Here is an 11,896-nt window from a genome sequence, read left to right as displayed (position 1 = left end):
AGATGAAACAGAAAAAAATAGCCTATAATTTACAGCCCATACAGCCGCTCTACAAAAGACATTAGAGATTTAACTACCGCTAATACCACCCAAGGTTATTAGGGGCCTTCCTCGAACCTGCTGAAGTCAAGGGAAGGAGATCCACACAGTCGTCCGGCTTGGGTGCCGCGCCGTGACCCGGGAGAGGCAACGGTAGGTGCTGTGGGCCCAGGGGCCACCGTGGGCTCTACCGCCTGCATCGATGGCTCTGCTCCCAAAGCGGGCCGTGGGAAAGCAAGTTGAGACAGACACCAAGGAAGTACAAAAACAACTTTTTTTCTTTATTCTGATTGCCAAATTATTTAAGGCAGGTATAAAAATGAAAGCATTCAATATACATTTTACATAAAATAAACTAGATTACAGCATAAAACAAGTAACCAGGCAATGGCATTAAAGTCTCTCTTCTAAAACTGGATAATTGTAAACATTAAAAAAAAGACTGCAGGACTATTCAAGTAATAGAACAATCACAGATGTCTTCTGGTATGCAGGCTATTGGGTTATTTGCCATTCAAGATTATCAAAAAAGACATTTCATTATTCACAGATGCTCATTATTTCCCCATTTAAAATCTATACATTATGTACAACACAGTTTTTGTGGTACTGGCAACCCCATGCCTTCCAAATGTATATCTCTCACAATACACAATTACAATGAAACAGTGAATACAGTAACATTTTACACTGATGCATCTTAATAGGAGCCACCAAATAGACATCTACATTGTACCAAAGTGTCATCACAGTTAGCCTCTCTGAGGGCTTGTGGGAAATATCAGAAGGGTATGCAAGGTTCAGGCACACTGATACATAACATTATTTATTTACAATTAGAAAGCAAAAAAAACAAAAAAGAAAAAAAAGGGAAGGAGAAGAGAAAAGAAACAAACAGCCTTTCGCGGTTAACACTTTCTAAACATGACAAATACATTTCTCCTTTATTGTGTGGTTCGCAACTTAGCAGCAGACCCTGTGTGCGAGCCTGGTTACTGATACAAAAAAAGTAAAGAATATATATATATTTTTATATATATATGTATATATATATACGCATATATATATATAAAAACAGAAGTCTAATTACAGCAACATTTGTTACTCTGTGATAAAATCTGCAATTTACAAAAATGAAATGACTGGTTTTTGCCTGCCATTAAGGCATTTCAAATTAACACCATGGAACTGATGTCTGTAATAAAGCGCTTCCTCATGTGATCCAGTCACATGACAATGTACGTTTCCAAACTCATCATTCTCTGAAAAGAGAAAGAAGAATGTTTCAGTATGTGGTGTCCTTCTTGGCTAACATTTTCTGCATCTCAGATACCCTGTGAAATGAGATCTGCACAGTACTCAATCTCAAGCCGCAAAGAGAGCAAGTCACATCCTCCTCCCTCCCCCAAAAGGTCAACGTACTAACAAACGTGTCGGGATTTATCTTCTGAGTTCTGAAACCCTGGACTGCATCAGGTCTTTCAGAGCCAGAAACCTCCTTTCCCATTCAAATAACTCAAGCTAGAAGTCTGACATGGTCACTGGTTTTCAAAAAGACACCAGTAACCATGGAACTTTATAGCACTATATAACACATTAAACTCTCTGAGACTTAACATGGAGGTGATGAAAGAGACCCTACTGTTAGGGGTGCATTGGGTTTTTCACTTAAAATAGCATGGTTATTACACAAAAGGGTGTCTCTCCTGTTGGAGGTCGAAGAGTAAATCTTATTTGCAACCTAGTAAATAACTAAGAGGCAAAAGCATGGAATTCCTACATAACTGAAAAATGACGCAACCTCTAACGGACTCCCTAGCAAACCCTCTGCAATATAAAATCAGCAAACCAGACAGATTTGCAGATTACACAAAAGCCTAAGTTTACCTGGTAGTAGATGGATCTAAACGGAACATGACATTTTATCCACTTCTTAAAATCATTTGGATCTTAATTATATTTCATAATCACCTGTTTTTTCTTAATAATAACTAAACCTAAAACACATTCTGTGAAAAAGTTCAGAAAACGGACTGTTTGCTCCCTCTTGATGATCTACGTTATGATTAAAGGACACAATTCAAAGACAAAATGTCATCTTAATGAGAATAAAAACTAAAATTAGCCTCAAAACCCAGTCATCCTTTCCCCTCCTCCTTAAAAACTGGGTCTTATAAGGAACCGCAGACCTCTAGGCGATAAAAACTATGATTTGCTTTCTCCTCTCTGTATTAAGATGTATAATTCAAGATTTACTGGATATTTACCTTCTTTGTGCAGGAAACATACCAGACGCAGATGCCTGAGCAGCCACCTGCTGAGTGGCAACAAGGGCAGCAGAGGTCAATCCTGAAGGAAAGAAGAAACAAAAGAATGTGGATGTACTTCTGGTTTTAATGGATTTTTGTGTTCAGAGAATGGTAGGAAGAATCTCTAACGAAAACAAATAAAAAAAACCCCACCGTCAGAAAATGGCTTTTAACACTACACAAAAGGCAAACGTTTTCAGGCAGCAGTGCTGAGACAGTCTGCCCCGTATGACCAACATGCCTTCACAGAGCATACTGAATTCTCCTTGATAGGTATTTTACAAGAAAATACAGCATTCTGACTTATTGTATTACTTTCCAAGTACTGCACTGCATGGTGCTAAATGGTTTGTATGAATTCCTGAATAGGAAGCTCAGTAGAAATAATAGGTACCAGGAAACAACAAGAACAAAAAGTCACAGTGAATTACAGAAACGACATGCTAGCTGCTCAGAATACAATGCTTTCATAATAACTTACCATTTTTACAGTTTTCCTACTGAACAAGCATAATGCATCCCATAAGGCATATGGAATCACTGAATCAAACTGAGAAATTTCAAGACTTTTACACAGGAAAAATAACTGCTGAGGCACTGAGTGAATGTAATGAATTAATGTCATTTTAGCTACCAATTGTGATAGCATGTACTTTGCTGCATGGGAGGAAATCTCCTTTTAATTCAGCTAGAATCCAGGGTTAGAGAAACACAGTCAAAGACTGATATAAAATCGAGGGAGAATGAATCACGTCTTACTGTGGTGCCTTTTCCCTGACTGCAACTCTGTGCACTGCATTTGCCGAGATACAAAGAGGTCTCTTTCAGAGGCTCAAACTGTAACAAACTCAAACCCTTGTGACTGCAACGCCCTGTACATAAAATATGTTCCGTATAAAACGCTTTTGTCTTTGCTAGACTTCTTCCATTGCTTACACAACCCTAATTATATAAAAAGGGGTTTGTTTGGTTTGTTTTTTTACCGCCTTTTACTCAGTTGATGTCAGTTTGCAGTAGGATTCAAAACGTTCAAGCGAACAACAGCCTAACTGGTAAATCTTTAATAATGTGCTGACAACCAGTTCTGGAAACAAAAACTTGGTATTTCTCAGGCACGAAGCTATTTACTGGAGGTTTTCTTTGCTGTTAGTCCTTGCTGGGAATTTTCAAGCCTTCCGCCTAAATGTACAGCCCTTCTGGTTTAACAACGGGATCTCTATTCAAAGCACTCCATGTACGTATGGCTTGCAATGTCAAGGAAACAACCCCACCAGGCAAGCGAATCCCATTAGTGCTCACCTTGAAATGGGTCGTATTGACCAGGTATAAGTGGGTAACCCATTCCAACGTGTGTGTGGTGGTGCGTATGGAGATGCCGCTGGCTGAAAGGAGAATGACGGTCTCGTTCCCTCTCTGCTTCCCGTTCACGCTCAGCTGCAGATTTTTCCACAGGCTGACAACAAAAAGGTGAAAGAAAACTGACGTGAGAATTTTAAAGGGGAGGAAATCACAACCAAAACACACTTGCTAGCACTACCTGGCAATGACCTTTTACATTCAGATGATGAAGCTGATTCTCCAGTGTACTGGAGATCTGCACTTGTTCTAGCCCAAAGCTAGAGTATCTGTTTTTTTCTGGTATTCTGGTTATACATAATCTGGAAGATTTTCAAGGCACAGATTTTCAGGTGACACCCTGCGGCAGGAAGCCACCACGCTGACCTCTATTTTTGGGCTCCCTTAAGTCTGGCTGACCCGCCAATGCCTGAACATCCTCTTTGGGCTGCTGAGAGCTGATGTAAATTAGTCCTCAGCCCTCTTTAATGCACACTAGGGAACAAACCTGCCTGAGCAGCAAGAAAGCCCTTTAAAAACAGAATCAGAGTCAGTGACTTGCTCACAGGTGAAGCTAGCACCAACGTATCTGAAAGTAAAATAACAGTGCTTGTTCCAACATGGAAATTTTCAAAAGTAGATGCTGGCAATCTGCTATTCAGAAGATATGGCTTCACGGTAAATCTACTGAAGGGATATTACTGAAACCCACAGCTCAACTTCTCGCTTCATTATCTGCTTTCAAACAGGAGCTTCCTGTTTAACTGCAACAAACTTTGCCATGTACCATGAGATATCTCCGCATCTAAGTTTCTGTATGAGTCCACTTATTTAAGTTAGGAAGACTCTGTGCACAGAACCCTGTTATACGTATCACTTCCAATTTATGCCAAGGAAACATCCTGACTTTAAATTACTTTTCTTTTTAGTAGTAGTAGAAAAAACTATCAAGCACGCATAGCTCGACGCTAGACTCTGTGTGTGTGTGTGTGTGTGTGCATTGAAATGTTATTTTCTAGCCCTCCCCAAATGTACTGCTCTTCAGTAACAACAGATGAAGCCTTACAACAGGGGACTTGCTGCGATACTGGTTGGCATGCTGCTGGAGCAAATCCAGTGCTTTGGACTCAGTGGTTGATTTCGCATTGATGCTCGGGCTGGTATTGACTTTCTCCGCCTCTTCTCTCCCTGACATCTTCCCATAAACAGGATAATGAAATCCTGGAGAGAGATAGGCCCCTGCAGGTAAACAATAAATGCCACATCAAGTTACTGTTTCTACATTTTGGTTATATCAAGGTGGGAGGAGGGGGGTGCCAGGACAGAGAGTAACATCAGAAAGAGCTCATGTGACTTTCAAACTGTATCTTTGCTCTTCGATTTTTTCACTTAATTTGCCCTGATGAATGGCGGTTATAAAGAGGGCTGAGTTGATAGCCATTTCAGACATTTATGGGTCCTCTTTAAGTGAAAGGAATAGTAACTATAATGGTTCTGACAGTAAGTGCTTAGAATATTTTTATAGGCAATAAACTATCTGTCAGTCTAACAGCAACAGCAAACCGTCAAGAGTTGAGGAAACTGTAGTCGGGAACTCTGACAGTTCATAAAAGGAACACCTTGCGTTAAATCTGTTTCACCTAAAGGACCTTCCCTAGCATAAGCACAAGCAAAAGAAACGTCATCCATGAAGCTTCTAATTTACTCCAGCAATGAACAGAAATATTGAAATGCGGGCTTTGCCACATTTTGAGTGTGTAAATCTTTACTAGTGCGCAAGGCAAGTTTCAGGATACATACCAGGATAGCTGTGCATTAGGACAGGAGAGACTGCGCGATAGGCTGGATGGTTGGGATCGTACATCTGTGGATAAGGATAAGCATGCAAGTACTGGATATATGACTGATGCTGACTCATTGGTGAAGAAACTGCCACTCTAGCACCCCGAGAGTCCTTCCAATTTACAGGAGTCTTTCGATCATCGTTTTTTATCTTGCTCTCGTCCACGGATTGGGAATCAGAACGCTTGACCTCTTTAGGCTCCTCTTTAATGCTTGCTAATGAGACAGGAAGGTTAGGCAGGGAACTTTCCTTGTTAGGTGTTTTTCTTGGGCTGTCTTCTTTTAACTTTTTCTCACGATCAAGTTCTTCTGACTTTTGCTGATCAAGGTATTTGGGCTGATAGACATAATGATGCCATGTTCGTGAATCCGGGTCCTAATGTGGAGGAGGAAAAAAATTTGTTCTGGACTTAGATGTTGAAAGAAGATACTAGTATTTCCCATATTTTGGTTAATGTATTTTTAACAGCTGCTTTAAGAACATACCTTTATTATATAGAGGAGAGGTTTGCTTGCTTGCCTTGAGCTCAAACTAATATTACCGTGAAAGAGTAAGAGACTATTATCAAAATGTAATTCAGTTGCTTCATCTTATATCCTCCGTCATGCCTTTAACTAGTTTAATCATGAAATATATATGCATCGTATCAAAGTTCTGTGACCATACTATACATAAAACATTTTAATTAAAGCCCACTGAGAGATTTTCCCACTAGAGAGCAAAAAATACCTGTGAACCACAAAATCAAAGCTGCCTAATGATATGTCAGAGCACTTAGATTACCTGGAACAATGAACCTGAACAACTGATCTTGCTGGAAAGATGCTTATGCTGCCTGTGATGCTGCAAACACTGATGAATCAGTGGCATGTCAGACATTTAGGCAGATTGCTGCAGCTGACAGCCTTACTTTAAGCTTGCAAAATGACACGTGGATAAGCATTTACAGGATCAGGACCACAAGCTTCAAGGAACAAGTACAGGATATCATAAATGTATTTTTGCATAACATAACTACGTAGATCACTTTATAAACATTGTATAGAATTAGGGAGGTGCATTCTTTCCAGGACTACATCAAATCAGTAATAAACAACATCAGGAAGACTTTTTTTTTTGTTTAAAGTACAAGCTACGCAAGGGCTAATCGTAAACATCGTCTCCAACAGATCCACATCATGGCAGGCGCAACAGAAACATGAGCACAGAACTAGACGCTTGGACGGTCTGGTTCAAATACTCATTTGAATCAGCAGAAACCTCCTCCTCAGGCCCGTACCATCCCACTTCCTTTAGAGCTCCCAACTCCCATTCACCTGACCCCACCACATCTTGAAAGACGGCCTGTTAGGGTGAAGTCTACGATGTACCGTACAGCACAACATGAAAGCGTTTGACATTGCGGCTCCAGGTCAGCGCAGAGAGACAGTAACATTACCTCGAATGAAGGAAATCTGACATCTAGGAAGGTCAGCATGAGCCACTGGATGAAATTCTGGTTCCACTGAAGTCAACGGCAAAACTAACACTGACTTCAATGGAGAGATGATTTCATCCATTGTGTAGGCCTGTAGGGGCTTGGGGTTGGTTCAGGAGACAAGGGGAACTTAACTGTTTTGAAAAGGTCACCTTGGGTTAAGATGAAGAGCTGAGCTTCAAGCCAACTCTTCAAAGAATCAGCTCACCCATCTCTAGTAAATGCCAACTGTCATTTAACAGAAGAAAAAAACACTTCAATTCGTGTTTCAAACGTACGTTAAGTCCTCTCACAATGAAAGCTGCTTATTTTGCTTCAAATTTCTCATCTCCGAACTAAGCAAATTGCTTGGAATTTACATCTTAAAGAGAAATCTAATTCTATTTTATTCTTGCATGTAATTTTAAATAGTCTATTCATGTCTTAAGCCTGGATTCTGTCACCACCTTGCTAGACAGTTTTTTCTTCTTTTCAAACAGCTCAACTGAAAGGCCTGTTGGTTTATTCACCGACTACAGTACTATCCAGCAAGAAAAAAAGCTTGGGAGAGCTTGTTTGACTGCAAAGGTAAAAGAACGTAACAAAATCAGGGACAAAATCTCACGTGCTTTTAGAATAAATCAAGACACTTGTGTTCCATTGCCTGTGATCTCACCTGTTTAAATCTGGTGGTCGGATCTACTCCCGTCTGCTTCATGGAGTCCATAACAGATTTCATCTCCACAGCTTCCTTTATGAGCTGGTGGTTTTCCATTTGTTTGGCTTTGAAACTGTCAGACTGAAGCTGCTGCTGGTGATTGGAGAGGATCTGCGATTTGCTCGTCTCCTCACCTTTGTTAGGGACTGATGACCCTATTTTAGTGTTATTTTTGCTCAACTCTGGAGTTGAAGGGGCCTTTGAAATAGTAGCAGATGGGATATTCTTCTGCTTATTATCATCCTTTCCTATCTCCTTCAAGGGGGGTTCATTCTTCCTTTCACAGTCTCTTCCAGTTTGTGCCATTTTCTGTTCTGCTAGTCTCTGGTCCTCGTAGTATTTTTCATACTGCTGTCTGTAAGCAGGGTTGGAGGCCATTAAGGACTTTTGGTCCATATAGAGTCCGTAAGCATACTGTCCGTAATAAAGTGACTGGGCAAGTGCAGGGTGTCTTTGTGTTATTACTGACTGATGCTGTGGCTGCAAATTAGAGGAATTGGTTTCGCTTTTCTTGGGATCCGACGGTTCCGTCTTCTCTTTCTTTTCAGCCTCTTCCTCAGCTTCTTTTTTGATCTTCAGTCCCTGTGGGGTGCTACTGTTCCCAGCTGCTGGGGCACTGACCTGTCCAGAGTGCATGTAACTTGGAGAATAATAAGGATCGTAGCCATGGTAATAGGGAGAATGGGACTCTTTTGCTTGAGCCGATTGTGCCGTGGCTGAAGAATGTCCTTTTACAACACTGTCCTTATTAGAAATGATATCCGAAGGAGAGCTGGCCTTTGACCTCATGCCCTCTGACCGGCTGTCAGAGCCACCGTCATCAGCCGCATCAGAAATATCGGAGTAAGCAGGGCTGCTGGTTTTAGCGGCCGCGCTATCCGCGCCGTTTTGCGTCAACACGTGCAGCGGCGCCATCGAGGATTGTCCGTTCACCAAAGTGCTGCACTCCATCCGGGAGGCGCTCCCTATGGACGGGCTGGGCGCGTTGTCCGTGAACGTGTAAACCTTATCGGCTTCGGCCTTAATACTTGCCATCCTGCTCTCCTGAGACTCCGACAGTCCGTTAGCTAACACTTCATTCTTGTTGAGGTGGTCCTTTAAAAAATGTCCAGACAAATCTTTCCCAGACCCTTTTGAATCCTCCAGCTTTCCCAGCTTAGAATCCATCTTCGGGCTTCCAGTCTCTTTGCTTTCTTTGTCCTTTAGCTTTCTCTTCTCCTTTTTCTTTTTGTCTTTGAGCGACGTGAGAGCTGGGTTTACAGTGCTTGGCTCTCCCATAATAGTGGGCTTTGGTTGAATAGGCTTTAGCGGAGGGCTCTTTGGTGTAGCCTGAACAACAGTAGTTGTTAGAGAGGGCAGTCCTGGTATTGTCCCTGCAGTGGTGGTTGTAAAGGCTGTAGTAGGTATAGCTATTAATTGGGGAGGAGTTGGCGCCGGCGCTGGGGCAATGGGCCTGGCTGTTTTCAGTTTGGAAAGATTTTTATCCACTTTGCAATTATTAGCTTTTTTACCTTTGTCTTTATCACCCAAACCTTTCTTGTCTATTAACCCTTCAGCCTCCAACTTGGGCATTTCAGTCTGCAAACTGCCATCTGCTACTGAGCAGTTGTCCAGGGTGGCTGCCATATTAGAAATTACCGGAAGGCTGTTCAATTCACTGCTCAGACCCTTCTTTTTGCCCGAATTCTTGCCAGTTTTGGAACTGATAACTGCACTGGGGCCATTACTGGTCAGCTCCCTTTTTCCCTTGGGGGTCCCTGGGGTAGTGATGGAGGAAGGAGACGTCGGTGCTTTTAGCGGATCAAAGCCTGACAAATTTGTGCTTGGCTCACTGCATTCAAGTGCCACATTACTCAATGCTTCCTCGCAGTCTGAAATTTTGTCTTCGCTGTCAGGCTCAAACTCCAGTTTGTTTTCTGGGTCTAAATGTGCATGAGCCTGATGGTATCGCAGTCCATTAATGTGCTTGTACTTTTTGTTGCAGTTGGGGTGAGGACAGTCAATCAGCACTGGAGAAGAGCAGCCTTGGTCCAAAAAAGTGGTCTCGGGTTTCCCCTGCGGAGTGGTGGGAGTGCTTCTAGAGTTAGTACGAACACGTTTTCCAGACTTATTGTCCTCTGAACTGGAGTTCAAATCTAGCTCCATTGGAGGCTTATTTTTCCTCTTGTTTGTGGATGAGGGGCTGGCTTTGACGTCATCTACAGCGCAGTTTGGGGGTGTCCTGCGCCCACTTGAGTTAAGGCTGCCTCTCCTTCCCTTCCCATTGGCACCACCTCGATTCTTGTTCTGAAGTCCTCTGGACTCCGTAAAACTCGCATCACTTCCAGGTACAGCTGCAGCTGCAGCGGACCTTGCCCGCTTCCCTCTGCCCCGACCTCCTCTCATTTCCAGGTCACTCGTTGGCGATTCACAAAACCTATATAAACAAGAGCAGATGTCATCAGCAGGAGCTGTGAACTAAATAAATACTGAAACAACACCGCTTCCCCTAACAGAACCTTGAGCCATGTTAAAGGAAGGATGTGCTGCTTCCAAATGAGAACGTTACAGTCTCAAAGGGAACGTCGTTAAAAAAAAAAAAAAGGAAAAAACCACCTAATTAGAACAACAGAGAGAAAATGTTTCCAAACTTATAAAAAAGGATTCTTAAATTAATTCCCCTTTGAATTAATCCCACATACTTCCCCTCCCCTCTCAAAAACACAAAACAAAAGGAAACAAAAACTCCCACCCTAACGTCCCCACTTTCCAGTGTGGAACAGAGAATTATTCATTTCACTGATGCATGTTTTCAATTACACCCAGTTGTTTTTTATTAATCTCTGTATAGTTGCTTGACAGGGATTGGGGGGGGGAGGGGGCACTGAAAATACAGCAGAGAAAAAACAGACCCAGAATGATTGCCTACCTGGGAGGGGCCCAGTCGTGCTTTGTGCAGTCCAGCAGCGTTCCCACGTAAGTCTTGTTCCTCCATGTAACATTTACCACTAGAACACCTGCCGGTGGGAGAAAAACAAAGTATTATCACAGTCAGAACAATAATTGGGGTAGGTTTTTTGTTTTGTTTTGTTTTCTTTTTTCCTTCCCCACAAAGTCAGAGCTTTATTTTCATTTGCTTTCAAGAGCTGTGGTCTATACGCTTCCTCTTTTCTGGTTTCAGTGACCTCAAGTTAAAACCCACAGGAAAGCGAGCGAGCAAGAAAGAACAGGCGTGCATGTGTAGGTGTGTGGGTGTGTGTAAATGTGTGTGCGTGTGTATGTGTGCACACACACTCACGGGTGGGGGTGTAAGAATATATGTCTGTGTGACTGCGAGTGTGTGTAATCAAGACACAGCTGACAGAAGGAAATGGTTTTTGCCATGTCCTGCTGTAAAACGGCAACACTCACCTCTTAATTTTGCTATTATTGCACATAATTGCTTTCGTTTGGCAGCCAGCCAGCATAAACTGAGCACCAGTTACAGTGTTTAAATCAGTAGGTGACTGAGAAGAATCTGCTTTGCTTTAAACAATATGATAATGACGCTTCTATTTATTTGAAATTGCATATATCCAAACACACAAAAACACACACACACACACACAAAGCATGCACGCGCGTATACGCATTGTAAGTTTTGTTCAGCAGAGATACAAACGTGTATTATCTGCCTCGCCTCTTCCTCTGCGGAAAGAGAGGGATTAAATGAGAACTGCAACCTTACAGTAAAGCTAAGAGGATTCAAAATACAAATATTTAGAAAGAGGGCTCTTTTAAGAAATGTATTGTGTCATTTAACTGCTTTTCCGTTTAGGACTTCTGTTAAAATGTAAATACATCTGCCCACCTAAGGCCGACTCAAGAGTTTTGCTGTATTCGAAACATGTGTGAAACATATACATGGTAAGGATGTCTTAAATAAAACTAAAAAGGGGGCGGGGGTCGTTCAAATGTTTTCAGGCTCCCCTCAAATTCGTCTTCACAGAGATAATTTATCGCCGTGTTTATGGACTAGTCAGCATAATTACCCCCGTAATTCATTAACTGCCGCAGGTCAACCCAAGGTAATATTCCTGAGCCGGGCGGGCGGCGTCTCTCCCCTTCCGAGCTCACACCAAAATAAGGGATTACTCCACCTTTTTATGTTTTGTTGTTTTTTTTTTTTTTTACCGCGCGGAGCCGAAGGCCGGCCCGCGGTGCGAAGCGTTTCCCGC

General features: G+C 42.2%; 1 protein-coding gene across 9 annotated transcripts in view; it reads right to left on the bottom strand.

The window, feature by feature from the left end:
- Positions 1-295: 295 nt before the first annotated feature.
- LOC104150259 (zinc finger protein 608) overlaps positions 296-11,896 on the bottom strand; it is an 87,819-nt gene continuing 76,218 nt past the window's right edge. For 7 of the 9 annotated variants that reach the window (XM_068925200.1, XM_068925201.1, XM_068925203.1 and 4 more), the window contains 7 exons: positions 10,609-10,696; positions 7,659-10,116; positions 5,484-5,901; positions 4,750-4,922; positions 3,648-3,801; positions 2,307-2,388; positions 296-1,301 (listed from right to left, as the gene is read on the bottom strand). In XM_068925200.1, coding sequence (XP_068781301.1) covers positions 1,295-1,301; positions 2,307-2,388; positions 3,648-3,801; positions 4,750-4,922; positions 5,484-5,901; positions 7,659-10,116; positions 10,609-10,696 — 3,380 coding nt within the window. In that variant the 3' untranslated portion in view covers positions 296-1,294. The remainder of the gene's footprint in view (positions 1,302-2,306; positions 2,389-3,647; positions 3,802-4,749; positions 4,923-5,483; positions 5,902-7,658; positions 10,117-10,608; positions 10,697-11,896) is intronic. The other 2 variants (XM_068925207.1, XM_068925204.1) reach the window with 2 other exon arrangements.

This window comes from Struthio camelus, chromosome W, assembly GCF_040807025.1.
Source record: "Struthio camelus isolate bStrCam1 chromosome W, bStrCam1.hap1, whole genome shotgun sequence".
Lineage (NCBI taxonomy): Eukaryota > Metazoa > Chordata > Aves > Struthioniformes > Struthionidae > Struthio > Struthio camelus.
The sequence above is the reverse complement of the archived record's forward strand: the minus strand, read 5'-3'. Positions and strand labels throughout refer to the sequence as shown.